This window comes from Callorhinus ursinus, unplaced genomic scaffold (assembly GCF_003265705.2).
Source record: "Callorhinus ursinus isolate GAN/ISIS: 27379988/994484 unplaced genomic scaffold, GSC_fseal_2.0 scaffold13, whole genome shotgun sequence".
NCBI classification, from domain to species: domain Eukaryota; kingdom Metazoa; phylum Chordata; class Mammalia; order Carnivora; family Otariidae; genus Callorhinus; species Callorhinus ursinus.
Genome location: NW_027397075.1, coordinates 32,039,540 through 32,066,812, shown reverse-complemented (window position 1 = coordinate 32,066,812; position 27,273 = coordinate 32,039,540). Strand labels below are relative to the sequence as shown.

The 27,273-nt window shown below is 39.4% G+C and overlaps 1 protein-coding gene across 2 annotated transcripts; it reads right to left on the bottom strand.

The window, feature by feature from the left end:
* Positions 1 to 1,276: 1,276 nt before the first annotated feature.
* Positions 1,277 to 27,239, bottom strand: DARS2 (aspartyl-tRNA synthetase 2, mitochondrial). 2 transcript variants are annotated; one of them, XM_025877592.2, is made up of 17 exons: positions 26,540 to 27,237; positions 25,818 to 25,917; positions 23,951 to 24,017; positions 23,064 to 23,165; positions 22,577 to 22,672; positions 20,859 to 20,982; positions 20,113 to 20,159; positions 19,033 to 19,139; positions 17,991 to 18,060; positions 16,632 to 16,811; positions 15,467 to 15,574; positions 13,893 to 13,955; positions 9,487 to 9,639; positions 6,867 to 7,085; positions 6,537 to 6,647; positions 4,872 to 4,947; positions 1,277 to 4,080 (listed from the first exon to the last, which is right to left on the bottom strand). In XM_025877592.2, exons 1-17 carry the CDS (start codon positions 26,661 to 26,663, stop codon positions 3,905 to 3,907), a joined length of 1,923 nt encoding a protein of 640 aa, XP_025733377.1. In that variant the 5' UTR covers positions 26,664 to 27,237; the 3' UTR covers positions 1,277 to 3,904. The 2 variants fall into 2 exon arrangements, with proteins under 2 accessions (XP_025733377.1, XP_025733379.1); XM_025877594.2 differs by lacking the exon at positions 4,872 to 4,947 and having other exon boundaries at positions 3,951 to 4,080; positions 26,540 to 27,239.
* Between the last annotated feature and the right edge of the window lie 34 nt (positions 27,240 to 27,273).

Genomic DNA, 27,273 nt, shown 5'->3' with positions numbered 1-27,273 from the left:
CAGATATTTTCTAAAAAACAAATCAAGTTTGGGGGCACCTGGGTGGTATTGTTGGTTAAGTGTCTGACTTCTGGCTCAGGTCATGATCTCGGGGTAGTGAGAGAGAGCTCCATTGTCAGGCTCTGCGCTCAGCATGGAGTCTGCCTGGGAGTCTCTTTCCCTCTGCCCCTCCGGCTCATGCTCTCTCTCTAAAATAAATAAATCTTAAAAAAAAAAAAAGAAACCAAAACAAAATATGAGTAAGTTTGGAAAAAAACTGATGGTCTTCATTGGCAAATGGTGAAATTCAAGCTTTCTAATGAAAAACAGAATTTGGAAAGCTTCTATCTGTCACTGTGCCCTTGTAGCCTCTTCATACTTAAAACACTTGTGACAAGATCATGGTGATATTAGTGTGATTTTTTAGATATTATGTGCCGAAATGTGTCAACATTTGGAAGATATAACTCAGTGTACCAATATTTTCCAAATGATCAGTGTGTAGTGTTACAAAAGCATGCATAAAAGTTGTATTCAAAATACAAGGTCAACCAATGGACTTTAGAAAAGTTTATCAATATGATTTCAGACTCCACATTGCAACTACTCTTTAAGGAACTTGTCAAGGTTTTGTATAGTATCAAAGAAGAATCCCTGTAATTATCAGGAAGGCTATTAAAATACTCCTGTCTTTTTCAACTTCACACTTATGTGAGGCTAGGTTTTCTTCACATATTTCAACCAAAACAACATATGACAACAGATAGAGTGCAGAAGCAGATAATGAGAATCCAGTGTCTTCTATTAAGCCAGGTATCAAAAAGATTTGCAGAAATGTAAAACATCATTCTTTAATTTTTGTTTTGAAAAATAATTACTTTTAAAATAAAAACATGCTATTTGTGTCAACATGTCAGGAGTTCATTATTTTAAAATGAATTAATACATATTTAAGAAATCTAAAAAAAAAATCTAATTGCTACTATAGTAAAAGAGTATTTATAGACGCTCTTTGGGGTCCTCAATAATTTTTAAAGAGTTAAGTGGTCCTGAGACCAAAATTTGAGAACTGTTGTTCTAGGTTAAGAAACAGGAGCCTAGGGGGCGCCTGAGTGGCTCAGTTGTTAAGTGTCTGCCTTCGGCTCAGGTCATAATCCCATGGTCCTGGGATGGAGCCCCGCATCAGGCTCCCCGCTCAGTGGGAGGCCTGCTTCTCCTTCTCCCACTCCCCCTGCTTGTGTTCCCTCTCTCACTGTCTCTCTCTGTCAAATAAATAAATAAAATCTTAAAAAAAAAAAAAACGAAAAAGAAAAAAACAGGAGCCTAGAGAGGTTGAACGGCTGGGCAAGGTTGTATAACTAGAGAATGGTAAAGAGGGAGTTAAATTAAGGTCTGTCTAAACCACACAAGCTCTTTCTACCAAGTACACTGTCTTAAATAGAGAAGACGGATGGACGCAGATGTGCACTGTTGCAGGACTTACATGTGCAACTGTCTCATCTTACTATGCACCTGGTTATTTCTCATGGTACAACGTAACTCCCTTTTCTCAAAATAAGAAAAAAGGTGTCCTTAAGGCAGTATTTTTAGGATTGGTTATGCTTAAAAAACCAGTAGCAAGGAATGTGATGTTACAGAGTTCCTGGTTCTTCAGAGAAGAGAATCCTGGAGCAGCTGTACAGATGCATTGTTTTATTCAGGCAAAGCCCAAGAGCATAAAGCAATCCCATCAGACTCATCATCTGACAAATCTCTTTCCAACAAGGAGAAATTGTTCATAAGACAGAGCTCTCTTGAAGCTAATAATAACTATTGATGTTGTAGCTGGCACTTGCTTACCTTTGTTTCTAAAACTTGCAACACAGGATAAACCTAAATTCCCTAGGAAAGTGGGCAGATAGGATTTGAAATAAACTTAGCATCCAGTTTACAATCAGATTGTGCATTTCAAAATCCTGGCTGTGTTGTTTTCAACTTTATCATTAAGTAGTTCTTTAATTTTTGAGAGAAAAGACTTAATTTAAAATTTCACCTCACTTCAATATGATAAGGGATCTAAAATAAGTGACATTTCCCTGGATTTCAGAATAAGCATTTTGTTTTTTTTCCCCAAGAGGCAAGACTGAAGAAAAGCCGAGTGAGGCCCAAAATGACTAGGTCTTTGAGATAACAATAGAGGATTGTTTGCCTTCTAAGGACTGGGGGGTCTTTAGTATTTGTAGCCTAGAAAATATTCTCTGGATTTTAGGTGTCTTCTGGAACTCTCATTTCCAGGATAAAAGACAACATTTTGGTTGGAATTAGGCTTTACATAGTCAATAGTGAATTACATTTATGCCACGGGGGATAAATGGACGTAAACTGCATTTCCCCACCTATTAAAGGGAAGCTCTAGAAATTATCTCCACTGAGAAAGGGTAGGCAGACTTGGATATCGATTCTCACCAGGAGAGCCCTGCCAGCAAGAATTTTCTTGCTCCAGAGTACACCCACATATGGGGAGATTGGGTTCGAGGACATACTTTAGAGAAAAGCTCCACCTAACGGCAAACCACTTTTCTGCAGCAGTGAAGAACATTCATACTCATCTTGGTCTACTGAGTATCACAGATTAGAATTGGAAAGGAAGCAGATTTACAGAAACAACTATAGGATTGCATTGCTTAGACCACCAAGAAAAATAGGCAGGGATTGAGAACTGATACTTGGTACTTATAAATTACACGTCAAAAGAATGTCAAGGCAAAAGTGAAGATAAAGTAGAAAACAACACTTTCATTAATCAAGGCCTTGTTCCCGTTTCATAATTATTAACTAATTATAAGCTTTTATTTATGTCACAGAATGTATAAGAAAATTACAATAGCTTTGGTGTTCACTTTTCTATATTTGAGGTTGGCCTAAGATCAATATTTTCAATTACTTACAAATGAGTGTTTTTCAGGGATTAATAATAACAATCATTATTATTTTATTATTTCTTTAAAGATTTTATTTTTAAGTAATCTCTAGACCCAATGTGGGGCTCGAACTTACAACCCCAAGATCAAGAGTTGTATGCTCTACCCACTGAGCTGGCGAAGCACCCCAATAATTATTTTTAAAAATAGAATCATAAATAGAATACTGATTAATTACTGTTTTTCTTATACTATAGATATCAGTTTTATTTAATCTTAGACTATAAGATACATAGGTATACCTGTATCTGTTTACAGATAAATAATATTTGGGTAATGCTTTATAGTTTTTCAAAGCACTTTCACTCACTATTCCTTCTACATACATCATTTCCTCTGGTTCTGTACAAGCAGTGTTCCTATTTCATATAAGCAGGAAAAGAGGCTTATGTAACTTGCTCAAGGTGAAACACTAAGATTTTGTGACTTTGATTTTGGTGATTTTTTTTTCCCATTATATCATGATGCTTCTCGTTGTATTATACTGATAGTTGAGATGTCACTATGTAGCTTAATTTACAGGACTCTCTTGATGATGCTGGTTGAACTGACCCCCCCATCAACTGACTAGTCTAAAGGGGCAAGCATTTCCCCACATTTCACATGGTCTGATCACCTCTGTCTCAAGTGAACGATCTACTATCCAGGTATGAAAAACATGATGAGAAAACACTAAGCTATTATATTACTCAGACAAAGGGCCATTTTCACACCTCTCCACGTAACAGAAACTGCCAAAAAAGTCCCAAACAAAAAATCCTAGTAATGCCTGTTATCAAGTCAAAACTGGATACCTTCTGTTTCTTTGTTGTGGTGAAGAATGTTGTCTGGATTCCTTCCACCTAAAGACCTGCTTATCAGACCTGTGGCAGAACTCCGCATCTGATTTCAGCCTTGGGGAAGCAAAGCAGACAAAACTCCAAAGCTCAACTTTCTAGATGGTATGGCTGATTCAAGGAGCTCTTTTATGCTTCTGAGTCTGCTGGCCAGGAGACCTGGATATGATAGGGCTTCAGTTCTTCAGGAGGGAGAGATTCTGGGGCACTGCTCATGAGGTCGTGCCCCCTGAAGGATTTGGGGAAGGCTATGACATCTCTGATGCTTGGTGCTCCAGTGACAAGGCATATCAGTCTGTCTAACCCTGGAAATAAAATACAAAGGTAACAGATAAGAATGTAATCTAAGGCTGGGAGTGACTAAGGTTTTCTACAAAGGTTGTAGAGAACTTTTAAGTAAGAATCTTTAACAAGTTGCAGCCAAGCAGAGTTCCCTGCCTTTTTTAGGGAACTTCTGTTTGTTTGAAAGGTTCTTTTCTGTCTTATTCTAGAAAAATGCTGAGGATGAATATTCACATGCTCAAATTAAGTCACAGCAATTAATGAGTCCTTAGCAAGGGTTTTCTAAAGGTTGACAAACATCAGGTGCTATGCAGGGCACTCCCAAGAACACAGATGGACGTCCTTGCTGTCGAGGGCCCACAATCTAGGTGAGCTTCCGAGAATTTCTCACACTCCTCCTTGCTTGATAAAACAAGCAAGGTGAGCAACCATGGCAGAAGGGCAACTGGCATATTCCTACTCTCACACTAGCTGAATACTATGGAGCAGTGTCTCCCAGATACCTATGAATGCATCTGTGAGCCCCCAGGGATTTGAGCAATACTGACTTAAGACTGAAGTTTTATTCTATTAAGAAATCTTTCACATGCAAATTATCAGTCAAGTTTTACCTTTAACTGGTAAAGTACATTTTAAACATATATCAACGAAATGAAAATACAAACTTAAATTCTTACAGAATTCTTGGGCTCGCACCCTACCCTTTTTACCCCCACCCCCTCCTCCTCTGCCCCTGCCTGGAAACTGAGCCCAAATTTGAGGCATACGGACGGTTATGGAATGAAATTTAGCTTGTCAAAGGATAGTTGTTTACCTAAGGCAATTCCTCCATGAGGGGGCGCCCCAAAACCTAAAGCCTGGAGCAGATGGGAGAGCAATTTCACATCTTCCTGAAATTCAAAACAGAATTCAATTTGAATGCACACTGAGGGTCCACAGTAAGCTTAGGTGATAAAGGAAAAAAACAGGTGAGTTAAAAAAATACCTTAAGAAGTTTACAGTTTAGCAAGAGAGTAGGACTAGTCCCAGATATTAAAACATGCAGGGAAAGTCCTGGCACTCAGTAAACGCAGCCAGTATTATACCGGGCATGGGAACAGGGTAACGCCAATCAAGAGCATGAAGATGTGGGCTCAGAAAGGTGGGATGAAGAGCAGGGAACTGTCCTATCACAGGGCCAAGGGAAGAGAACACTATTAAGAGAGGAACAGTGTCAAATGCTGCTGGGAGGCAGGACAGCTTAGGGGCCAAGAACAGGCCACTGGATCTGGTGGCTGTGCAAGTTAACTTATGTGGGGCAATGTATGTAGAAATGTTGAAAGTGTATCTGACAGTGGTTCTCTCACCAGGCTACAGATCCAAAACAAGTGGGGAGCTTTTAAGGAAGGAATGCTAAAGCCTCACACAGATCCTTTTATTTAATTGATCTGGTGTGGAGTAGTGGGGTGATTTTTTTTTTGTTCTTAACACTTTCCACTTGATTCTGTTGCAATGTGCAGCAGGGCTGAGAACCACCGGGGGCAGGGAAGAAGCAGAAGCAATGCATTCTCACTGACTCATTTAAGAAGCTTAACAATGAAAGGAAGGAAGAAACTCGGCTGGGAAACTGATGACTGGATGCCTTGAGTTGGGAGGAGAAACATTAAGGGAGGTCACAATGTCCTCAAGGTTAATGGGGAGTCTAGGGTTTTGAGTTCTCCAACCCTGTCTTCAAATAAAATTCTTCCAACCTACTTCACCCGTTAGTTAATCCCACAAAATGATCTCTCGGGATCAGACTCTTAGACATTTGCTTTCCTGAAATCTATCCTGGCCTTCTATGGAATCATCAAGAAACTGCATGTTCTTAGGCCTGCATCTGTAGAGACTCTCCTTTTTAAAATCCTGATTATGCCACTTTCTATCATTAAAATACCTCCCTGCCCCTATTAAATGATACACAATTCTTTCAAGCCAGGCTCTTTCTCTAGCATTATCAATATTTCCATGCATTTCTGACCACATCATTTTTTTGTGCAGTGTGGTGGTTCAGAGGTTGGGAGCTCGGGCTCAAAGTGCCACCCTGCCTGGATTCCAACAGTGGCTCAGTTTACTTCTGTGCTGTGTAACTCTGGGCAGATTAATTAATCTGCCTCAGTCATTCATCTTTAAAATGGGCAGAACAGGGGTATTTATCTCAAAAAGTAATTGTAAGCATTAAATGTCTCTGTGCATATAAAGTACTTAGTGCCTGGCACATATGATCAGTACTAATGAATGGCTATTATGATCATGTACTTTTCAAAGTCTTACACTAAAGGTGGAGAGATAAGCCAACACTCTTCTGTATCTAGTGAATCCTTCATTCATACCAGTTAAAAACAACAACAACCCCACATACATTCTAGAAGGCAGCTATGCTTACCACTATATCATCAACGCTGGCTAAAACAACAGATACTCTGGTTAAAAAAAAACACAACAGGTTAGCTGATGTTACCTTTAGTAATGTTGCCAGAATGTAACGCTGGAGCTCTGCATCATGAATTCGGATAGAACCACCGCCTATCTCACTGCCATTTAAAACCAAGTCATAGTGTTGGCTACGGACCTAGAAGATTCACAGAGCCCTTACGTTAGAGGAAATTTCTAGTTTTCTGTTGTTCTACAGGTTGAAGACAGTGAAGTTACTTAGAGACAATGTATTCACTATGGGCTCAAACCCGACCATCTCTTCTGAGGCTTCCAGAACTGGGTCAGACTGTGAAATCGAAACATCTTTGCCTGTGTTTCCACATTTCCCTTCTATTTGGAAGTACAGATATGGTACCTTCTCGGGTTCGGTGTACAGGAGCTGGAGGTCACTGGGGTGGGGAGCAGTGAATGGGTGGTGGGCTGACTCCAGCTCTCCGGGATTTTCCTCCTTGGGAAGGAAGAGTGGGAAATCCACAACCCAAAGGAAAGAGAACAGAGCTGGGTCACGGAGCACCAATCCTCTTGCTTCTAGAAGGTCGGCACATTCCAGTCGTAATTTTCCCAGCACAGAGCACTGCAAACAGAAGATACAAATGTTGACTTAACCGCTGTGACAGAGTAGGCAGCAAATGACACAAGCTGGGCTCTACAGCCAGGCCATCCTCTGAGAAGGGATTAGACAATTAATAGATGAGACACTCTGAGCCTCTCAGGAGACAAAGAGCTGAGGATGATCGGACTGAAACATGGTTGAGAAGGACAGTCACACTCAGGCAGATTGGGTGAGGATTTGATGACACAGTGACTGAGGGCACAGGCACCGGAGCCTGAATGACCTGGCTGTATCTCAGTTTGGCTACTGACTCACTTCTCTGCACCTTTTCCCAGGGACAATGGAGATCAACCGATCTACTCCAAAAAGCTGTTGTGAACATCAAGTGAGATTTGGCATGTGAGGTGCCATATCCATGGTGGCTATTCTGTGAATATTTTCCTGACTGCTCCTGCAGGGTGTGGTGAGGCTCTGAGCAGTGCCTGGCCCACAGCTGATGGCCCGTAAAAGTTGGTTATGATTAGTGGGGAAGTACGAGTAAGAGGTCTGTTTGAGAGTGTGAGTTTTGAAGCCAGACTTCATAGATTAGAACCCTGGCTCCCCTACTGCCTAGCTGCGTGTGAGCAAATTTCTAACCTCCATGCCTCAGTTTTCCTTTTTTGAAAAATATTTTATTTATTTATTTGAGAAAGAGAGCAGAGAGCACAAGTGGAGAGCGGGGGAAAGGGGCAGAGGGAGGGGGAGAAGCAGGCTTCCCTCTGAGCAGGGTGTCCAATGTGGGGCTTGATCCCAGCATCCCAAGATCATGACTTGAGCCGAAGGCAGACGCTTAATCGACTGAGTCACCCAGGCGCCCCCATGCCTCTGTTTTCTTATCTTAGAATGGTAACTTCTCTCCGATAAGGTTGTCATGAGGATTAAATGAGTTAATATACACAAAGTACACAGAACAGTGCTGAGCAAACAGAAGCGCTCACTAAGTGCCAACTATGATATGCAGAGCTTCCCTGAGAAAGGAAACCATGCCTGGAGACATACACAGGGTGTCACTTTATGGCCTATTCTAGCTTACGTTAAATATGCGCCCAGGGTACTTGCACTATGACATATTCAGAATCTAATGCTATTCCTCCTAAGTCTGGTTTCTAGTTGCTTCAAGGAGTCTCAATAGGAATTGGAACAGTACCTTCCTGAGAGCGGAATGACCAAACGAGTTTGCAGCAGGATACTTATATAATACAAAAATCCCAAGTTCTTTTGTAAGAAACTCATTGACAGTAAAATTTGTAATTAACTGGTGCATTCCCCAGCAAATTTATCAGGGCTGTTCATGGCTGGTATTAAAAAATAATGTCGATAAATGAATTCATTATAAACATGACAGTGGAATCAAAACAAATTTGTAATTAAACAGCTTTCTTCACTCCACTATTGCAGGGGAAGGGAAAGACAGTGGGTTACATTTATTTATTTATTCAAAAGAAGTCTTTTAAAATTTATATATTTACTTATTTAAAGTAATCTCTACACCCAAAGTAGGGCTCGAACTCATGACCCCAAGATCAAGAGTTGCATGCTCTTTCGACTGAGCCAGCCAGGTGCCAGGTAGTGGGTTACATTTAGCACTGAAACTGACCTCTGAAGCTTTTCCTCTGGAACAAACAATGATATGCACAGAACAAATACAAATTAAAGAATGGACTTGATAAAGTACTAATCAGACACCACTGCTATAAAGAAATCATATTATACTTTAGTGCAAGAATGAATTTATATCACACTTGACCTTTCCAATATATTTTCAATATTCATGTTTGCTTATATTCCATACTTCTGTACATTTTACAATGATCTTTATGGCTAAGTCCACTCCACAGATCACCAGGCATGGTGGCGCTCATTGCCTCCCAGCTGCTGCTCCTGAGGAGGAAGGGTCCTGCCTTGACCAAGCAGGGCCAGAGATGTCTGCCAGCCCAGTAGCCTTCCAACAGTCTGATCTCTCCCTCCACAATTTTAGGAATGCATTATCTACAAAAGTTTGGGATTACCAAAATATCCTAATCTGCAAAACCTGGAAAATGAAAATATTTTTTCACAGCCCTACAAGGAATACCAATGGCCCTTTACCTGAGTGGCTTTCCTAATCAGAGCCAGATCTGATCTGTGTGAACAATGCCAATCCTCACAATCATCACTATGTGAGCAGTGCCAATGGAGGCTGGGAGCTGATGAAGAAAACTCTAGTTCTGATCCAGTGCATTGTTTGTAAGTGCTGAAAGGTATTTATTAATAGAAAACTCATGTAGAGCAGCCCCAACATTTTATGAAATTAAGTGAGTTTTAAATATGTACTATGTACGTAGGAGAAGAGAGGAACCATGCAGCATCAACAGCACAGACATTCACAGGTAGTTTTTCTTACTGCTTTCTTGTGCTCCCCGGCAGTCAGCAAGACCACATCATCCTCTTGGATTTCCATGAGTCTGATTAGTCCTGATCTTTGCTCCTCCAGTATGGACTGAGCAACTGGAGTATTCCAGTTTCTACTGGCTTTCGGGAATACAGGTAAGACCTCCTGTGATAAAGAAAAAGACTTCAGTCACATTTTCTTAAAAAGTGGGGATTTATTTTTCTTGTCGTAGAAAGATTTCTTGTTCCCAATAGAACATGGGATGATCTTCATTCCCTCCCTCGACCCCTTCAAAATGATACTAGAGGAATTACAAAAGTAATCTCACTATAATCAAAAACAAAAGGGAATAAAAGGTAAGAGACACCAGCAAAGACGTTTCTGTAAATTTGTGGCAGGCTACAAATGAATGGAATAGAACGATTATAGCAGCAAGATGCAGGAAGTTCTGGCCTGGAGAAAAATTGAGTAGTCTCAGCACAGAAGGAACTGATTTTACCCTGCAGAAGCCTAGAGGGTAGGCTCAGGACTCTTAAGAAGGTTTGGTTTCACAGGGTAATGGCCAATGGCTCTGCTACTCCCCCTAAACTGAATCTACCCATTCACAAAGCCCCTGCAAGCACCCTGTGTTCCCAACCAGCTTAAAAAAAATGTTTTTTTTTTTTCTTTAACTAAGCTCTATACCCAGTGTGGGGCTTGAACTCAGGACCCCTGAGATCAAGAGAGATCAAGAGTCGCACGCTCTACCAAGTGAACCAGCCAGGCTCCACCCCCAATCAGCTTTTTAGATGCTTGGTTCTGGGAGGTGGGTGGAGGACGGGTGAAACAGGTGATGGGGATGAAGAGTACTGGGCATCGTAAGGAAGTGCTGACTCACTAAATTGTAAACCTGAAACTAATATATTGTATGTTAACTAACTGGAATTTAAATAAAAACTTAAAAAAAATGCCTCATTCTAAATACATACAATCAACAGTCACCATACATCAAAGAAATTCTGCAGTATTTAAAAAAAAAAAAAAAAAAAGGACCTGAGAGCAAAGAGGTAAAGTTTAGGGACCAAAGGAGGACTGAATCCTCAAAGGCCCTCAAAAATATATTTTATCAATAAAATGAGAATAAAATATGATGGAAAAAACCAAGAAACAGCTATTGGGACATAAACATGATTGCTAAAAAGAATTCAACAGAAGAGTTGAAGAAATCTCTTAGACTAAAAAGGATGAAGAAGGGGCGCCTGGGTGGCTCAGTCAGTTGGGTGACTGCCTTTGGCTCAGGTCATGATCCCAGAGTCCTGGGATCAAGCCCCGCGTCGGTCTCCCTGCTCGGTGGAGAGCCTGCTTCTCCCTTCCCTCTGCCTGCCACACTGCCTACTCGTGCTCTCTATCTCTGTTAAATGAATAGATAAAAAATCTTAAAAAAAAAAAGGGACAAAGAAAATGGTGGGAAAGGACACGGGGGAAAAAAGAGACAAGTTAAGTTACAATAGGAGGTCCAAATAGGACTAAAAGAAATTCCAAAAAAGAGACTAGAGAAAATGATGATGTAAAAACAATTAGTAATAGAACAACTTTCCACAGATGAAAGACATGAGCCACCATATTGAAAGGGCCCTTCTAGTATACAACACACGAATGTAAAACAACCCAAAGGTACATAATTTGAAATTTTGGAACATCAAGAATCAGGAGGCTGAATGCTTCCAAAGGAAAACAATCAGGTTTGCTGTAAAGGAATAAATTTGTATCAGCATCAGGCTTCTCAGCAGTAACAGCAGGTATGACAGAAAAAAACAATGCCTTCAACAAGCTAAGGCTGTGCTGTCTAATATAGTAAGCCACCACTCACACGTACCTATTTCACTGCAGTGAAACAAAATAAAAAATTCAGCTCCTCAGGTATACTAGCCACATTTCAAGCACTGGATGGCAACACTGGTTAGTGGTTACCATATTGGACGATGCAGATGCAAAACATTCCCACCATCACAGAAAGTTCTGTTGGACAGCACTCTTCATTCGTTCGTTCATTAGTTTGTTCCTTCCTCCCTCCCTCCCTTTTCTTTCTTTTCTCTCTCTTTCCTTTCTTTCCTTCCTCTCTCTCTTTCTCCCTTTCTTTCTTTAAAGATTTATTTATTTTAGAGAGAGAGAGAGTGAGTGCTTGCGCAAGAGGGCAAGTGGGGGGAAGGGCAGAGGGAGAGAATCTTCAAGCTGACTCCCCATAAGTGGGGAGTCTGATGCGGGGCTTGATTCCATGACCTATGAGATCATGACCTGAGCCGAAACCAAGAGTCGGAGGCTCAACGAACTGAGCCATCCAGGTGCCCCGGACAGCACTGTTCTAAAGGGATATGACTGCCAATTCTGAATTTTATACTAAGCCAAATTAGTAATCAAGTGTGAGGTTTTGAACATAAAGACATTTTTAGACAAAGCAAGTGTATCTCTTGCACGCTTTCTTAGGAAGTTACTTGAGGATATACTCCAACACAAATAAGAAAGAGGAAGATCTGGGATCCAGGAAGAATGGCTTCAACTCAGAAGACGAATGAAGAAAAGGTCCAGAAAGATGGCTGTGCAGGAGGGACAGAGTAACTAAGTAAGGCCTGTGTGTGGGAGCTTCATCTATCGTGCAGGAAGTTAAGAGATAAAATTTAAAATGGATAAGTAAAAACAAACACAAACAAACAAAAACACTAGTATGTAGATGTATTTCTAAGAACGGAGACGTTCTGGCTGGTGTGGGACTGGAGTGATGTGAGCCAGAGCACACACTTGTTGCTTCTCATTAGTAATCCTTTACTATTTGTGTTTTTAACCCTGTGCATGTAGCATATTGCTAAAAATTCACATACATATTAAAAAAAAAACCAAGTTAAATTAATAAATTGAAAAAAACAGTAGTGCCCATTTCTTCTATAAAAATCCAGTTAATGAGAAAGGGTGAAAAAGGAAAAGAGAAAAAGAGATAAGGAAAAGAAGAACATATAGTAAGAGTTCCATCAACTGAAGGCTACTGAAGTTATTAACCTTTGGGCTTATTTCCTGGTCCTGTCGATCCTAGATGCAGACTTCAAACACTAGCAACATGAAAGTAAAGAAACAAAATTGGGAGATCTAGAGTTGCCACTTTTGAATTTTATCAAAGGCATAAAACAAACCTAAAACATTATCTGCTATTACCATCATTTCATAAAAGAACATACATTTTTACAACAAAGAACAAGGAGAAGTAAAGGATAATTCTTTAAATTCATTTAGCTTTATGAAAAGCTTTTTATATTGCTCTGACTTTTCTCATTTTGCCTTGACCCATTTGGAAACCATTATCCTAATGTTTCTTTCTTTCTTGTTGAAAAATCCCTTTGAGCCTCAGGTATGAGGCTTGGCTTGTGGTAGCAGCAGAGGTGGTCCATTTTCAGTCCATAAATACTGTGTTTTTACCTGGTTATGATCAGTGTTTATAGAATTCTGTATTTTCCTTTTCTTACAAATCATTACAACATGAACATGTCCCCCATGCTATAAACTCTTTGGAGACAAAGTTTTAAAAAGGAACTTTAATATTAATTCCTTTGATTATACCTTAATTTATTTAATCATTCCCATATAAATTCATCTTATCCCTGTTGTAAAGGATACTATAATAAGCATACTCTCTTCACATTTAGAATGTTTTCTACAAAGTATGTCACGGAAAATTAATGACTCAGAGGGCATGATTAGTTTTAAAGTTACTGATTCCGAGAAGGCTGAGGCAATTTCCAGGTCTAATGACAAGATAAGAAGGTCTGTTTCCCACTCTTACTCCTTTGTAGTTCAGTTCCTCCATTCACCAAGCCAACACCACAAAATGTGTCTGTCAAAGGTGGATTCAGAATTTTAAAAAGGGTATGGGAAGAACAATGAATACAGGCTTTCTTTCAAAACTTGGGCACATGGGGCTCTAATCTAATCCTAACTGGATTAAAACTCCACATTTATTTATTATTTAAAGATTATTTATTTATTTGAGAGAGAGAGCAAGAGAGCGAGAGAGACCACAAGTGGGTGGAGGAGCAGAGGGAGAAGCAGACTCTCCGCTGAGCAGGGAGCCTGACATGGGGTTTGATCATGACGTGAGCCGAAGGCAGATGCTTAACCATTTAGCCAACTGAGCCACCCAGGCATCTCTCCACATTTATTTTAAAAACTATGGTTGAACTTCCACATTCTGATTAATGGTGAATTCAACTGTCTAAGTCAAAGTCCTAGAGTCATGCCCTGGGATTAGATGAACTTTAAAAAGAAGAAAAGTAGAAAAATGGTCTGAAATAACAAGACCTCAAAACTAGTGATTGTATAAAGAGCTCGAACACTTACTAAAAATATGGAATCCCTAAAAGGGAAAAAAAAACCTATTGTAATTAACTCCTTACCTGATTAAAATGGTCAGCTGCAAATTTTCTAATGGATTCAATGTCCTTCCTTTTTAAGTATTTCTGAAAACAAAAGTAAACTCAGCTTCAAAAACATGTCTATGGTATCAAATAGGATACAAATACATTTTGTGTCCTTCCATCACAATAGGATTCAATATAAAATTTAATTTGTGCTTCCAAATGACAACACTTTAGAGCTTGTCACAGGGCTTATTCCCCTCCCCCTGAATCACAAAAGTCTCACTGGAAACGGCCATGAATGTATTCCACAGAAGAGCCTGCATGTGGAATACGTGGGGTACATGTTCAAATCTTTACAACTGAATTGTGTTAAGAAAAAATAACTTCCAGATCAGAAAGAGGACTGAGAATTTGCTTATTTCAGGTCACTTACAATTCTTTGTATCTTACTCTTTCTAAATTATCTCAATGCCTTTGTGAGGGAGACAGGAGGACTATCATCATAGCTAATATTCTCGGGGCACTACACTAGGTGTGGGAGATACGAAAAGGTGGAGACACAGCTCACAATCCTGCACTTCTCACAATCTGCTCGGGGAAGACTGGACACACTTAAATGGAGGCAAACAATAACACCAAGCAGTATATGTGACACTGAGCTTACCTGCACGCATTCATTATGTCTGGACTAGAGTATGGACACAAATTACTTTCCACTAAACATGTGAAGTGAATTAAAGTAATGAGAATGAATTCTTATTCCCATTTTGCATACATTAATATGCTCAAAGGAGTCGTCTTTCAAAATAGTAATTTTGTTAAAAGTTCTTCCGGAACTCTTCTCGAATTCTGTTCAAAGCAGGTGTGCCAACTATGGAAAACAGCTGTGTCTCATCACCTCAGAGTCAGGGGTTGCCTAGCTAGCCCGGCCATTCTTTCTCCGACCCTAATGTCCCCTCCCTTTTGCTTTTCACAGCTCCACCTCCTAGCCCTCCTGCTGTTATTAATGCAACTGAATGCGACTGAGACCAGGGATCTCCAAAGACCCAGAACCAACATGCAAGGGCAATGCTGGAGCTGATATGGGCTGGGAGCCTTTGGATAAACTGACGTTGGAGGACATATGAACACTATTTCATGCTCATCACTGGTGGGAATGATCCCAAATGAAGTAGAGGAGTACTTTACAGCATTTTTTAAAAGAAAGACAAAAACTCTAGATCTTGAGTGTAAACTCACACTCACAGGGTTTTATTCTAGACTTATAGTTTCAGGGACACTGTTTTAAAAATATGTACTCTTTTTCTTTCTTTCTTTTTTTTTTTAGAAAGAGGGGAACGGTAGAAGGAGAGAGAGAGAAAGAATCTCAAGCAGGTTCCATGCCCAGTGCAGAGCCCGATGTGGAGCTCAATCTCAGGACCCTAAGATCATGACCTGAGCCGAAATCAGGAGTTGGACACTTAACTGACTGAGCCACCCAGGCGCCCTTAAAAATATATTCTTAAAAAAAGAACTGTTCTTCTTGACGTTTAAATGTGCCAGTGTTGAACATTGAACATATTTACTTCCCAAATATACACCCTAGAGAAACAGAACTGCGAGTCACTTACTGCTCCTTCAGAGATACATATGGCTTTGACGGCTCCTTGGGGTTTACTAAGTGCATCTTGAAGAAATTCAACCTCTGTGTTTCTGAACATATCACTAATATCTATGATCTATAAAATGAGTAACAAAAAAAGGTAACTAAATGTGAAGTAATTTTTATCTCAAAAATTTTACAAACAAGATTCTAAAGAAGCAAGTAGATCTTACTAAGTTAATGTTTACAGAGCACAATCAGTTTTTAATGGGTTGAGCACTACGACGGGGTTAATGTACTAATGTATTATTCATCATTATTAATTCATTTAATCAGTACAACAGAAGTATGAGATATGCACTCTCATTATCCCCATGTAATACAGGAAGAAACCAAGCACAGAGAAGAAAATAACTCGGCCAAGACAACACAGAGCCAGAACCTAACCTAAGAAGTCTGACTTCAGCACCACTATTCTATATTACAAAAGAAGAAATAAGGAGTGGTTAAGTTGGCAGTTGTAAGTAGGCAGTTAGAACATTTTGTATATTTTTTTCATCCCAAGAATTGAGCACTGCCTATTTATAGATAAGTGGAACTCTGATTTCTAAGGAATTTGCACTGAGAACTGAGATAGAGAAATGCCACCAGTATTATAGACATGAAGAGCCACTGCTTTCTAAGTGCAAATAACGAGAGGCTTGCTAATGGAAACTGCTTTATATAAATTCTACTCTTACCCCTAGTTAAAATATGTACAGATCTTACTAATTTGAATAAACATTTCCATATGTTTGAGCTCTTTATAGGCTAGGGAAAAAGAATAACTCTTTAATCATTTGCCTTCCAAGTGCCATTTTAGCTTAAGAAAAATTGAAGAGGAAAGAATAGGGTTTTTTTTTCCCCTCTCAAGTGGTCATTCATGTCCATATAATTAATAAGTTGTCAGGAATAAAAACTTTATGGCAAGAACCTCACTCTTGGAAACGGTCTAGGAGCATAGTAGATAGGACAAAAGTACTGTAGTGCTAACATGCTTTAATTCTCTCTTGCTATATAGCTTGGTAACAAGCTAAAGTAACAACAAAAAAACACGATATAACAATGTGTGTAACTGGTTGTAAATTTCAAAGTGGTCTAAAAAACTGCAGGACTATGGTGGCACAGAGTCCTGGAAAAGTGAAGAGAAGTACCTTCATCCCAAAGCGAGTGTCAGGTTTATCTGTTCCATAGCTGGCCAATGCCTCAACAAAAGTCATAGAAGGAAAAGGAACCACTAGAGGATCTTTGTCATTGGGCCAGGAATACTGGAGCAGACCCTCAATTAGGCTCCGGATTCCGGTCTGGTCTACAAAAGACATCTCTATGTCAATCTGAAACCAAAATAACATATGGAAACTAACTTGAACAGCCACAATATTAATACGTACGTATTTATACATTCCTCTGGTTTCAAGTTACCATAGGATTCTGCACATAAATACTTAATACATGGGTGCGGGTTGGAAGGATAAATATTACTGTACACCTGTTTTGTGTTAGGCATTATTCTAATGTTTTACATATAACAACTTGCTTAGTTCCCATCACTCTCCTCATGGCTTGAGGCTCAGAGAGGCTTTGTAACTTGCCTGTGTACATGCACTTAATAAGTAGTGAAACTACACTTGATCCCAGGTTTGTCCAACTCCAAAGCTTATGATTTTTGCGCTTCACATTGATTAACACGCTATCATATAAAAACCAAATCATGACAGCTTTGATGAGTCTAAAGATTAGACAGATTAAATACCAATGTACAGAATTCTTGGTTTTTAATGTACAAGAGATTTGTTTTAAAGAACTTTATCCTAGCAATGACCATTAAAACACTGCAGGAATCTTTGGCATTTCTTAGTTGATGACCATACATGTTATAAAAAGGACACATGAAATGGATCAAAAATTAAATAGTGTCTCAACTGCAGGTTAGTTTAATCAAATATCTGATGGATAAAATGTAATGAGAAGTAAAGCACCGGCATACACTAGAGCTCTTGCAGGTGTGGTTCCAGACTGCTGCAATAAAGCATAATCACAATAAAGTGAGTCAAATTAATTTTTTGGTTTTGCAGTGCCTATAAAAGTTATGTTTATCCTACACTGTAATCTATTAAGTGTGCAATAACATTGTCAAAAAATGTATGTGCCTTTATTAAAAAATACTTTATTGCTAGAAAATTCTAACATCATCTGAGCTTTCAGTGAATCACAATCACTGACCACCAAAACAAATATAATAGTGAAAAAGTTTGAAATATTGTGAGAATTACCAAAACGTGACATAGAGACACAAAGGGAGCAAATGCTGTTGGAAAAATGGTGCTGATCCACTTGCTCTGAAGGGTTGCCACAAACCTTCAATCGGTAAATAATGCAATGTCTGCGAAGCACAATAAAGCGAAGTACAACAAAACAAGGTCTGCCTATATATAAAATTACTGCCTGGTCTGGAACCACTTGGCTGGAACAAGGACGGCTGAGTAAGGACAAAAGTGAATGTAACTTAGTACCTGAGTAAACTCAGGCTGTCGGTCTGGTCTTGAACCTTCATCTCGGTAACATCGGGCAACCTGAAAATATCTACAATTGAAAAACAGCATGAATTGAGTCATGATTCTAGGAAGATACACATACTTCTCCCCAAAAGTTCATGGTAGTACAGTCTACGAAATAAATTAATAATGGTATCTAAAGGACATAAGACATTTTTAAAATTCTTTATGATACGCTAATCTAATCAGATATACAGTAGACCCATAAGAAACTAATATTCTATACATTATTTTAAAAATATACAATGTCACCTTTCAATATTCATATATTAGATTGGCATGCAAGGCACTTATGCTTCTTTATATATACTCTTTTGCTCTGGCCAAATCAAAATACTTATTGCTCCATGACTACACTCGAGCTTTTTTGTGCTATGCCATTCCCATTCTCATCTTCAACTGCTGAGACGCAGCTCTGTCCCAAAAGGCCTTGCTCACAAAGTTTTTTTAATAATATTTCCCCAAACAATACCTAGTTTGCAACCCTCAACAAACTTATTTTTGGGTTCTATCATAGTTGGCAGTTGGTTTATTTATTTATTACCCTATTCTGTCTTACTGTATTCATTAACTCCTGGAGAGCAAAACCTTTTCTTTCTTGCTAGCTTGCTTTCTTTCTCTCTCTTTTTAGGTAGGCTCCATGCCCACCTTGGAGCCCAAATCAGGGCTTGAACTTACAACCCTGAGAGCAAGGTATGAGCCGAGATCAAGAGTCAGACACTTAACCAACTGAGTCACCCAGGCGCTCCTAAGATCTTTCCTTTTTTGTTTTTAATTCCCTGCACATCTACTAGCATAGAGCTTTGCACACGGTGGCCACCCAATACATCTTTACTAAATAATGACTACAAATGTTTAGGGTTTTTAACAAGTATTTTCCAAATGCTCATACATTTTCTAACTTCTTTTAAGAGATCAGATAATTTTGTGTTTCCTTTTTTCCTCCCCACCTTCCTTCCCTTTCTTTTTCTGACAACTTACTAACATACAGAAGGCTCACCTGTCTAAACCACCAACCATCAGAAGCTGTTTAAACTGTTGAGGACTCTGAGGGAGACAATAAAACTTTCCAGGTTCCCTGGATGGTATTACAAACTCTTTTGCACCCTTTAACGAGAGGAGAGCAGAAATACTGTTAAACAAACCTGAACCTAAGACCTGGTGGAAGTCGAAACTTCAGCTCATCAACGAAGTTAACTAAAGAGCAAATGACAGAGATCATCTCTTGCTCATCTTTTAGTCCCCCAAAAGGCTTGCACACAGTAGGCTTCTAACAATGTTTGTACATGGTAAGTGATACATGCATGCTTGTTGAAACGAATTCCCAATTCTGTTATGAGCTGAAAGAATTTTGTGCAATTCCTATCTAATAATTGCTAACTGCTTTTTTAAGCTATGTTTTTATAAGTCCATGGACTGTGTAAATATTAATGTTTAGAAATGTCAATTCTTATTGAACAAGGAGCTTATTTTCTTTTTTTTTTAAAGATTTTATTTTATTTTATTTTTATTTATTTGAGAAAGAGTGAATGAGAGGCAGAGGGCACGAGAGGGAAGAGGGTCAGAGGGAGAAGCAGACTCCCCGCTGAACAGGGAGCCCGATGCGGGACTCGATCCCGGGACTCCAGGATCATGACCTGAGCCGAAGGCAGTCGCTTAACCGACTGAGCCACCCAGGCGCCCAGAGCTTATTTTCTTTTAAGTTTTTTTTTATTTATTTAAGTAATCTCTATACTCCATTTGGGGCTTGAACTCACAAGTTTGAGATCAAGAGTCACATGCTCTCCTGACTCAGCCAGCCAGGCGCCCCACAAGGGGTTTATTTTTAAGGAAAGAATTCATTATTGATTTGCATTTATAAACCTCAAGGGAAAGAAAACTCATTTAGAATAAAAGTGTTCTTACTCAAAACACTGATCCATATAATTTTCTCAACTCTTAACAAAACCCAGTTAATGTGATCATTGTGAAATAATAAAATATATGAAAAAAATATAGCCACATGAATATAAAAACAAAGTGGTCCTATTTCAGAACTAATAGGACATTATTAGTAGGCTGATTTAAGGGATATACATACCCCAGGAGTCCTCTTAAACAATGTTGGTGTTTCTATATCCACAAATCCTAAAAAGAGAGAAGCATCAGAAATTAATAGATAGGAATTTGTCAAATATGTTGTCTAGGGTACAGTTTAACAAATCAAATCTGAGGCTACATTTTAATTAGGAATTTTGACTGAAAGAAGTTACCAAGCCTACTGAATACTGATTTCCACACATCCAAGACAGAAGCTGAAGATTTTCATAAAACCCTATTTGGCTTATAAAGTGACACTTTTGTCATGAAATAATTCCGACTATTTGATGGATTCTTGTTTACTGAACTGTTTTCGTTTTCTAAATGTTCTGCTAGGATAGCAAAAATAATTCAAACATAGTAGAAAAACCTCCAGGACTGATTGAAGAGTTTAGTTTAATTCGTAGGACATTTCTGAGCTCCTAACAAATTAGTATAAGCGTGATAAAAAATTAAGAAAACTCATAGATAACAACCAAAGGGCTTTTCTACCTTCAATGCAGTATCTTTAAAAGACTGTATTTGGGACCTAGTAGAACTAAATTATGTTCTAAGTTACCAAATTATGCTCTAGGACAAAACACCTGGAAATCACCTTTTTTCAAAAACTGCTTTACACATTAAGTGAATTCCAGACCTCTGGCAACTTCCGACCCAATGATGCTAAAGAGAGATACAATAAAATGCTGAATAAAACAGAAAGAAGATGCTAAAAAGCTCTAAAGAACATTTAGGCATGTCCTTTACCGTGTAGATTACAGAGATACTCCCGCATTTTCATGACCATCTGGGACCTCAGTCGCAGGTTATACTGCATTTGGAAACTACGCAAGTCTAAGTAGCGATACTGCAAACGAAGAGCCTCTGTTTTCTAAACAAATTGAAAGATTTTAATGTTTAAATATTCTTTGAACATTAAAGAGATATTAGCTTTAATACAGAGTGTGGATTTTCAAAAACTTCAGTTCTATCTTTAGTTTCCACCATTTGCGAATACAACACCATCCGTAATTCCTACAGCCTCCAAGTTTGTTACTAGCATAGATTTTGTTTTAACTCTTCTTTATTATTAACATCACCCTTCACTGACTGAAATTTGCCTACCCTCACTAAACATTTATCTATTTATTTAAGCCCACAGTTGAGTCTTGAAAAATATATTTAAAGACTTCAAAGACCATTTAAAAATATACACCAGAGTAGGGGCGCCTGGGTGGCTCAGTAGGTTAAGCGTCTGCCTTTGGCTCTGGTCATGATCCCGCGGTCCTGGAATCGAGCCCTGCGTCGGGATCCCTACTGAGCTTCTCCTCTCTCTCTGCTATTCCCCCTGCTCTCTCAAATAAATAAATAAATAAAATCTTGGGGCGCCTGGGTGGCTCAGTCAGTTAAGCGGCTGCCTTTGGCTCGGGTCGTGACCCCAGGGTCCTGGGATCGAGCCCCGCGTCAGGCTCCCTGCTCAGCGGAGAGCATGCTTCTTCCTTTCCCTCTCCCTGCTGTTCTGCCTACTTGTGTGCTCTCTCTCTTTCTGTCAAATAAATAAAATCTTTAAAATAAATAAATAAAATCTTAAAAAATACACAAGAGCAAAAATAGCTATGACATTATCACCTGAGTGGGAGTACAGGTGTGAGAAATGCAAGGAAACCCCCACACTGTTGTAGTGGTAGGAAGTGGTGAGAAGGTTTGCTTGTTTTCAAAGCTGTAAATCTCTGCAGCTCTCCGTGCTGACAACTTTTTAACCAGAAGTAGAACTGTCATTTCTTTCTGAAAGCTTAGCTGGGGAAAAACTGTATATTTCCTTTTCTCTCCCCCCAACAAAAAAGTCAACCAGATTATTATACTGCTTTTTCTAATTAAAAGATTAAGTATTGAGAATTTAAATGTAACACTAAGTGGCCATACAGTTAATTTAAAAACCGTCCTATAGATCAGTTTACAAATTAGATGTATATACATCTTCAACTGTAGATAATTGTGTCAAAGCTGCAGATTATCTGGGTATACTCATCCAGAGCTATTTAGCTTCGACAACCCCTCAAACTTGAGCAAAGTACACCCTAAAATACAGTAATCAGATTTATATGCTTGGGAAGTCAAGCAAACATTTTATTACTGTTAGAGCCTGAAAGTTAATAGATGCAGGATCTCCTATGCCGTCTGGCTATTTCCAAGCTAGACACAAATTTCCTTTCAAAATGTAAAACAAAAACAAAAAAATCTGAAAACACCTCCTCAAGTCTTAAAGGTAGAACCATGTTTCGAGCTGTCTGAAAAAGCAGCCTAGGTGTTTAGGAACTGCGACGGCTTACTTCAGAACAGCACAGAACAGAACACTTCATGAGAGGTCCACAAAAAAATGCTCAATTTTGTAGAAGTTAGTTTTTCTTTAAAAAAACTCTGAAAACACTTTACTGGTTACCAACATTTTCTAGATACTCTATTTTATTAATAACAGAGGATGGCACCTTCACAAAGTCCTTAATTTCAAAGGGCAGCTTCTTGCAGGAATTCAGAAGTTCAGCTGTTTTAACTTTGACTTCGATCTCACCTGTTGGCATTTTCTTAAAGAGAGAGAAGAAAAGACCTATTTTTAAAAAAAAAAAATCACTCATCAGGACCTGTACCCAGTGATCATTTGTAAAACGCATGCATTTATTTACATGTGTAAATTGTGCATATGTCGTGTAGTCTAAAGCATCAATGTCTGTGCGTGATTTTGACATTCTTACGCATATCTGTCGCCGATGTGCTCACTGACAGATGTCTTAACATGCCTGTGCACATTGGTGTGTGTTTGCAGTGAAGATTTTGGAATCTGTAGGTTCATTTGTGGAACCTGCAGAAATCTTAGTGCCTGATGTCTAATAAGTGCTCGGTGTCTGTTGCCTAAATGTGTAGAGAGTGCACACGTATACAGGTAAAATTTACATGGACCGTTTCTTAACTACTAACTGGATTCTCTTGTCCTGGAGGTCGGGAAATTACTGTCCCAGACACTTGCACCACAGATTCCACAGGGGCTTCACATAGAATCTTCTTCACAGAAGCAGCTGACTATAGAATGAGAGAGAAAAACAGTTCCGACAAACAAATGAATGTAGAGGAATATGCAGTTACTGCAGTCTATGGTTTAGAAAAATATTAACACTCATAGCTTAACTGCCATAAATACTGGGGCTGCCCTTAATGACTTTCTTAAAGAATTTAGTAAACTGCATCGCCATTTTGACTCCACATAACACAGCAGGTAAACCTATTAGTTCAGGGTTTTAGAATTTTTTCCTTAAAGGAAAATAAGGGGAAGAATGATTGATGGAAACAATTCCTACATACTTTTAAGGCAACTCTCTCCAGAGTTAGTCTTAGGGGCAGTTACATCCAATAGAAATAATGGAGTCCAACTGAAAGGAATTCTCCTGGGTTAGCTACTTGTCTCTGGATCCTGATCCCTGAAAGATAATTCATTGCTCTTTACTTACTTCAAAGACTAAGAACTGAGTACATCATACATTTCTTAGGTATAAAGCATTTGTAAACATTACCACAAGAGAAACTAATATTGCTCAACAAGCATGATGAGAGCTTTTTACCTAATTTTAATGCTAATTTTTTTTTTTTTTGAGCAGGTGGTACCCTTCACATGGCTCAAAATTCAAAGGGTATAAATAGATATACAGTAAAAAGTCGCCTTTCCCAGAGTTTGCCAATGTTACCAGATATGTATGTATTATTCCAGGAACATTTCATCACACACACACACATACTTAACCAACATACTAAGCTTACTCTACCATGGCATCAAAGAGACTTTCAGATAACAGTAGGAAACCTTCTATTACCTCCTCCTGGGGAATAACAACTTGAACAAGCCCATGGAAATCTCTTAGGACCAGGAAGATGTTTTGCCTGATCAATAAAGAAAATGAACATGTTAGGCCAAAATCTCTGAGCCCAAAATTTTAAGCAGGCAAAACAAATTAAACAAACAAAAATCCATGCAATTTCCCACGTTCTTTTTATAATTATGTATTTTCATTATGTGCTACATTCATGCAATTATCTATGTAGCTTATTAACGGAAAAAAACCCAGCCGTTGCATGTTATTTTCTTAATCATCTATTTTTAAATTTTTCTAAAAAAGATTTTATCTATTTGAGAGAGAGCACAAGCAGGGGGAGCAGCAGAGGGAGGAGAAGCAGGATCCCTGCTGAGCAGGGAGCCCAACACGGGGCTTATCCCAGGACCCCAGGATCACGACCTGAGCCGAAGGCAGCCACTCAACCCATTGAGCCACCCAGGTGCTCCTGTTTTTTAAAAAATTTTTAAGTAAACTCCATGCCACAAGCAGGGTTCGAACTCACAACCCTGAGATCCAGAGTCGCACACACTGCCCACTGAGCCAACCAGGCACCCCAGACTTTTCATTTTCAATTTCAGTTTTTACTGGTTATATATTCAGCTTACTAATGTTATCCAGATGGCTTGTCAGTTAAAAGCAAACTTTTAATTTTCATTGGCTTAAGTCTTTATAAGAAAACTGTATTAAATTTGGAAACTTTTCATGTATTAAAATCCACAAATATTTTAGGATATTAGAAATATCCAATTGGTCATTTTTGAAATATAGCAATATAAACTTTTTTTTTTAAGATTTTATTTACTTGAGAGAGAGCAAGCGAGAGAGCACGAGTTGGGGAGGGGGCAGAGGGAGAGGGAGAAGCAGGTTCCCCGCTGAGCAGGGAGCCCGATTCGGAGCTTGATCCCAGGACCCCGGGGACCATGACCTGACCTGAAGGCAGACACTTAACCGACTGAGCCACCCAGGTGTCTCTATAATTTCTTTTCTTAAAAGATAAAACTACAATTTTCTAGAGGTGGTCCAACTACTAATACTTCTATAAACCATCTAAAAGGTCGGTCCCCCAAATCCCAACATTTTAGTGTTCAACCCGCATTTCTCATACTATCCTTAGTACCAGAAGAGGTACAGAAAACCTCTTCAGATTTTGAGTTCAGATGTCACCAAATTTATGGGTCAAATATCCACCCATATGGAACATATTCTTCAGGAAGGCCACACAGTCAATGTATTTTGGAGCTCTTCACTGTTAATTAATGTACTATTCAGGAATGTGCTGGAATATAGAGATGAACAATAAAATGGGCTTTAATCTTAAGGAATCACTCTTCGTGTTTTTAGGCTTTTTCTCTACCTAAATTTAGAATAAAATAAGCTTTTTCATGCTACTGAAGCTTACCAGCTGGCCCACTCCCAACTACTGGTCCTAGGAACTCTTCAACTTGAGTAAGCTAAGGGACATTTCAGTCCACTGGTGGAACACACTGTTATCACACCCTTCAACAGATGCCACTCCAGTGACTCTGTTTGAGTCTTTCAAAACAAATCTGAAAACTCAATGAATTCTGAGAATCCTGCAGGAGTTGCAAAGCTTTTGCTGTTCTGAGTGATTGAAAATTAATAAAAGTTTGGAACTGTCTGAGGGAAAACAACCTCCAGGCATTCTTTTTTGGGGGGGAGGGAGGTGGGAGGGGCAGAAAGAGTATCTTAAGCAGGCGGATCCCATCTTGGGGCTCTATCTCACGACCTTGATATCACGACCTGAGCAGAAATCAAGAGCTGAAAGTGTAAGGGACCCAGCCACACAAGTCACCCCTAACCACCAGGCATTCGTAAGCCAGTTTACCTTCGGTATTGAATCCATCCACACAAAGTGACTTCTTGGCCTAAGTGAGAAGAACGCAACTCTCCACACGTGTTGGTCCGAGCAACAAAGCTACTGAATTCTTTAAAGGAAAGCAAGATTAAAAACATATGATTTGCAAATTGCTTGAAAATAAAGACCCTCAAATTATATCATCTTAAGTATTTCATGTCAATGAATGAAATTCAGAAAGTTGAAGTATATAATTTGATTCAGTCACTATTTAATTTACCTGCAAATGTGTCAAAAGCCAATTGAATTAAGAGTCTTACTGTACGTTTTTGCCCTGTGTTAGGAAATCTAAACTTTGATTACGTAGCATTTGCATTGAGACCTAAAATTATCCTATTTTTAATAATGCACATTCCTTCCCAAAATGAAATGAGATGTTGGAATAACGGAAGTTTGATGGTATGAATCTAGAGTGAAACCAGTCACTTGCACGCTAGAAACACTATACAAAACATTCTCAAATGTGAAATAATTTTTTAGGCTTATTAATAGCATCAGCTAAAAGCAGAATTCATGTGGTTACTTTTAAAACTCCAGACAAAAATCTACATTATGAGAAATGGAGAGTGAATGACCTGCCTCTACACATAAGGCTATCCAGTTCAGACTACAGGAAAATGGAATAAGAGCACTGACTGCAGAGACCAGGAGGAAGTACTGTTTAAGAGGAGAGAGCCCTTCACTGCTTTCACCTGGAGTTCTCCTCTGTGAACTGAGCACCAGCGTTCTGGAGAGAGAACCCCGGATCAGGTGGGCGATCCTTCCGGTGGGTGTGGAAAAACCCCAGTATTGCCGACTTATCCAACAGGAGAACATGTTGGAGCCGCAGGATGGCGAGAGACGCTCACGAATCCCAGGCTGCCGGTGTTGGATGATGATCAAAAGTCACTTTTGGAAATATACACAAATCCCTTAAAATGCTAGTTGTTCTCGCTCTCTTCTCCAATATTTAAGCCCTTCTCCGCTGAATATTCAACTCCACGTGTCTAGAAACTAGATAAATCTACAAGTTCTTGGGGCCCTTGGAAAGCGGGTAGGGGAAAGAGCCTTTCTCCACCTCCAATGCATCAGTTTCCACTTCTAACCAACCGAACTGCAGCCCCAGAAGACCCGAGAGAACCCTTCCACACAGCAGGGCAGAGTGGGACTCCGCAACCATACAGAGGCGGAAGGGGCTGACCAACAAGCGCCCGCCCTTCCCTTCCTTCCACGCTTCCCCGAAGGTTCCCGCAGGCCGAACTTGGAAAACAGGAAGGAACTCGGCCTCAGGTTTTAAATCTCTCCGACCTGGCGGCCGCCTTCCGGTCTTCAGAAAGAGAAAGGTCAGCAAACCCGAAACCTTCTCAGGTCCAGAACCCACACCCGGATCATCATTGAGAGCCAAGCGCTCCTCGTTTGGCTCCGAGAGCGCTCAAGTTACGGTGAA